The 3,719-nt window shown below is 33.3% G+C and overlaps 1 protein-coding gene across 1 annotated transcript; it reads right to left on the bottom strand.

Moving 5' to 3' along the window:
* Nucleotides 1-282: 282 nt before the first annotated feature.
* On the bottom strand, nt 283-1,484 carry LOC140447489 (polygalacturonase-like). Its single transcript, XM_072540174.1, has one exon. The coding sequence runs from the start codon at nt 1,434-1,436 to the stop codon at nt 342-344; it is 1,095 nt and encodes a 364-aa protein (XP_072396275.1). The 5' UTR covers nt 1,437-1,484; the 3' UTR covers nt 283-341.
* Nucleotides 1,485-3,719: the final 2,235 nt, after the last annotated feature.

Here is a 3,719-nt window from a genome sequence, read left to right as displayed (position 1 = left end):
TAAGAGACAAATAAGAGACAATTAGTACCATTCAAAATCTTTATAAAAAAGAAAGAAACGAAAATGTAAAATAGAAAAATAAATTTAAAAAACAGTATCCCGAGAAGTCAATATATATATATATATATATATATATATATATATATATATATATATATATATATATATATATATATATATATATATATATATTTAATCTTTATTAATAACCTTGTACACTTTTCAATTGAAATTTTTTTTAACCTTTCCTTGTAGGTATATGTGGTGGAATAAAGAAGCACAAAAGATATAACTCTTTATTAAAATATAAATATAAAAATTACAAATAAAATATCAGATAATCAGCAATAGTAGCCATTAGGATGAAAGTTACAGCTGCTCTGTTTGTTTCCTCCATTTATCGAAACACCAGACCAATTAAAGTTAAAACAAGCATTGTTACCGCAATATATGTAGACAGGCTGACCTGATTTTAAAGATCCAGTTACACCCTCAAGATTTAAACCATTAATTGGAATATTACTCGTTGGGTAACCTGTAGAATGACCTCCCTGATAATCTTGCTGTACATTTATTCCGTAATTGGTAATATCTCTTAGTATAATATTTCTGTATGTAACACCATTAATATATCCTTTCCCGGCATCGGTATGTGTTTTAATGTGTATTCCATTTAATGAATTACTTACTATACAGTTTGAGAAAGTAACATCCTCCACATGGTTTCTGGGGGAGTCGTTTTTACTCATGCCTACTGATAAACTCAGTCCATGACCTCCATTACAGTTCAGTTTATTAAAACGGTAGTTCTTACCAGAATTAACAGCAACGCAGTCGTCTTGGTTACGAACTACTGAATTTTCAATTGTGATCCCTTCGCTGTCAGATAAATCGAAACCATCTGTGTTTGTTGCAAGGTGGGTTATATCTCCGGCAGAAACATCTATATTAAAGTTAGTAAGAGTTGTTTGTTTAGAGCTGGAGATGGATACGCATTGCCTAGGGCAGTTAAGAAGATGGATATTATCAAACGTAGATCCAGTTGTTCTGATTTTAAAGAATTTAGGTTTTACTGCACCTTGATCTCCATATCCATCCCAATATTGAGCACCAAGACCATCTAGAACTGCACCTGCTCCAGAAATATGAAGGTTGCTTCCAGTGATTTCAACTAGAGGACCCTCCCAGTTATTATGTTGGAAAGTAGTAGTTCCTTGGAATTGTAAAACGGTCCCAGTCTGAAGACTAAGCTCTAATTTTTTACCAGCAGGTACGTAAAGATTGCTGACTACGATATTCTTACAATTTTTTACCACGTTGTTCACCTCTTCTATGTTCGATATGGTACAACCTGCACCGACATCTGTTGAGTTAAAGGGTATGGCACTCGCAGCCACTATCACACCAAGCACTAGAAATAATATGATCTTAGTCATTTTTTTTATACATATAACTTGCCTGCTACATGTTTTGCTTTTATATTAAACAAAGTACTTGACTTTTTAGCTACGGCAAAGGTAATATTATCACAAACGAGAAAAACAATACTAACATTTGATTAATATCTTAATCAGCTAATGAATTAGCTCTTGTAATAAAAATATTTATATAATATATTTTTATTATTATATAAACTTATCACTTAAATAATAATTTAACTTATTTATTGATATTATTATTATTATCTCAAAACAAATAAGGACCGAGAAGTGAGCTCCTATTATGCCCAACAAAGAAAGAAAAATATCCTTATAAAACTAATACCAATTATAAAGTTCATCATCATTATCATTCAACCTCTTTTGTCCACTGCTGGGCGTTTGTCTTCTCGTGGGTGCCAGTCAATTAGTTTTCTGGTCCATCTTGTGTCTTTCAGTCTCGCTATGTGACCTGCCCAATTCCATTTCAGCTTGGCTATACGTTCGACGACATCACTGATACCCGTTCTTTTCCTTAAGTCTTGATTCCTTATTTTCTCTTTTTTGGTCACGCCAAAAATTGATCTTTCCATGCGCCTTTGTGCCACTCGCATTTTTAGTGCTGTTGTTTTTGTGATCGTGAGAGTTTCTGCTCCGTATATCATAATAGGAAGAACGCATTGGTCAAATGTCTTCCGTTTCATAGCTTATAAAGTTACATCATACAAAATTATAAAACAATAAATAAATAAGGCGGTCCTAAAATAACGCAGTCCTGTAAACGAAATAATAAACTATTAAGTCTGTTAACACTAGTTGCCGATATGGTGTCTTGATTTAAATTGTTCCAAACATTAAATATTCTATTGGGCAAAATGTTCACCCTGGCCCTTGCAGTAGTCTGTTCCCTTTTTAATTTGTAACGATGACCACTTTCTGTCTTGTTTTAAAGTAAAAAATAGGGTGTTTAGGTTCCCAAAATTATATTTTAAAATACGGAAGGACATAATCAGGTCACCTTGAAGACGTCGCTGCTCGAATATCGTAAGGTGAACCATGGATAATCTATCTTCATAATTAGGTCTTACACGGCCGTAGGCTAGTCTTGTGACTTTACAGATCTGGACTCCACACTGGCCCGGCAAACTCAAGAATAGGTCAGACGTATATTGATTAAAGTATACTCATAAAGGTTAGAGATAAACGTGTAAAACATTTAAGGACCAAAAGCAGTTTTAAGTTTGCACATTTACACATCAACACTATATGATCAGACCAATTTAAGTCACTAATTATGATTATTGCGACATCGTTGTAAACGGTTAACGAGTTTAAGTGATGTTCATTAATAAAGTACGGTAGTGATGGGTTATTTTTGCGGATATGTTAAAAAACGTATTTTTCAATGTTAAGCGAAAATAAAAATTTTGAGGACCATTTGAATATAGCTTCAAGACTGTGTTGAAAAACATGTTTGTTAATAATTGAATAAAAATCTTATTATATACAATGAGCGGATGATCACTAGTATAGATACAAAAAACTAGCGGTCTACTGATCCTTGTGTGACTCCAGTCTTCACCGGCTTATACAGTGAGTAGTTTTCCCCAACACGAACCCTAATGTATCTGTCGTCTAGAAATTCTTGAATCCAAATGTTTTACTTTCTGCGGATACCATTCTTCTTCTTGTTGTGGTGCCTATCCATTTCGGATGTTGGCGACCATTACGGCAATCTGTATTTTGCAAGTTGCTGCTCTGACAAGATTTGTGGTTGTTGTGTTGAACCACGTTTTCAGCCAGAAAATCCTTATTATATATACAGATTTTTTTTTTACAATTCTTGCTTTTTACCATTATTTTGGAAAAAATAATAAAATGTCCTTTTTCGAGTACTTTCTACACTACTGTAACGATAAGATTACTTTATCGTTACTGAGAAATTTAAAATAACTTAATTCTGCCTGTAAGGTATACAACCAACTATACATGTAATCGTATTATCAATTGTTTATCAATTGGTCAAACTGCTTACCGCCGCTTCCGCTTAACTTGGAACTGACGGAAGCCGACGATTTTAAAAGTGGAAGAGCTCACTTTATATCCAACCTTCGAACGGGTCAGAAGAGTGATCTTTCAACGACCAACGCCACATGGCTCAAGTTATCAGAAAAGAAATTTAAGTTATTCAGAGGTGATATTAAGTTAAAGAAGGCGTTTTTTTTTTTATATTAGAAGTTTTGGAAAAAGAAGATTTTGGTTCAATTGTTGATATATTGTTGCGTTGGGTGAGTTTCATTT

The sequence above is a fragment of the Diabrotica undecimpunctata genome, chromosome 1 (assembly GCF_040954645.1).
Source record: "Diabrotica undecimpunctata isolate CICGRU chromosome 1, icDiaUnde3, whole genome shotgun sequence".
Classification (NCBI taxonomy): Eukaryota; Metazoa; Arthropoda; class Insecta; order Coleoptera; family Chrysomelidae; genus Diabrotica; species Diabrotica undecimpunctata.
Note: the sequence above shows the minus strand (reverse complement) of the source record. Positions and strands in the feature narration are given on the sequence as shown.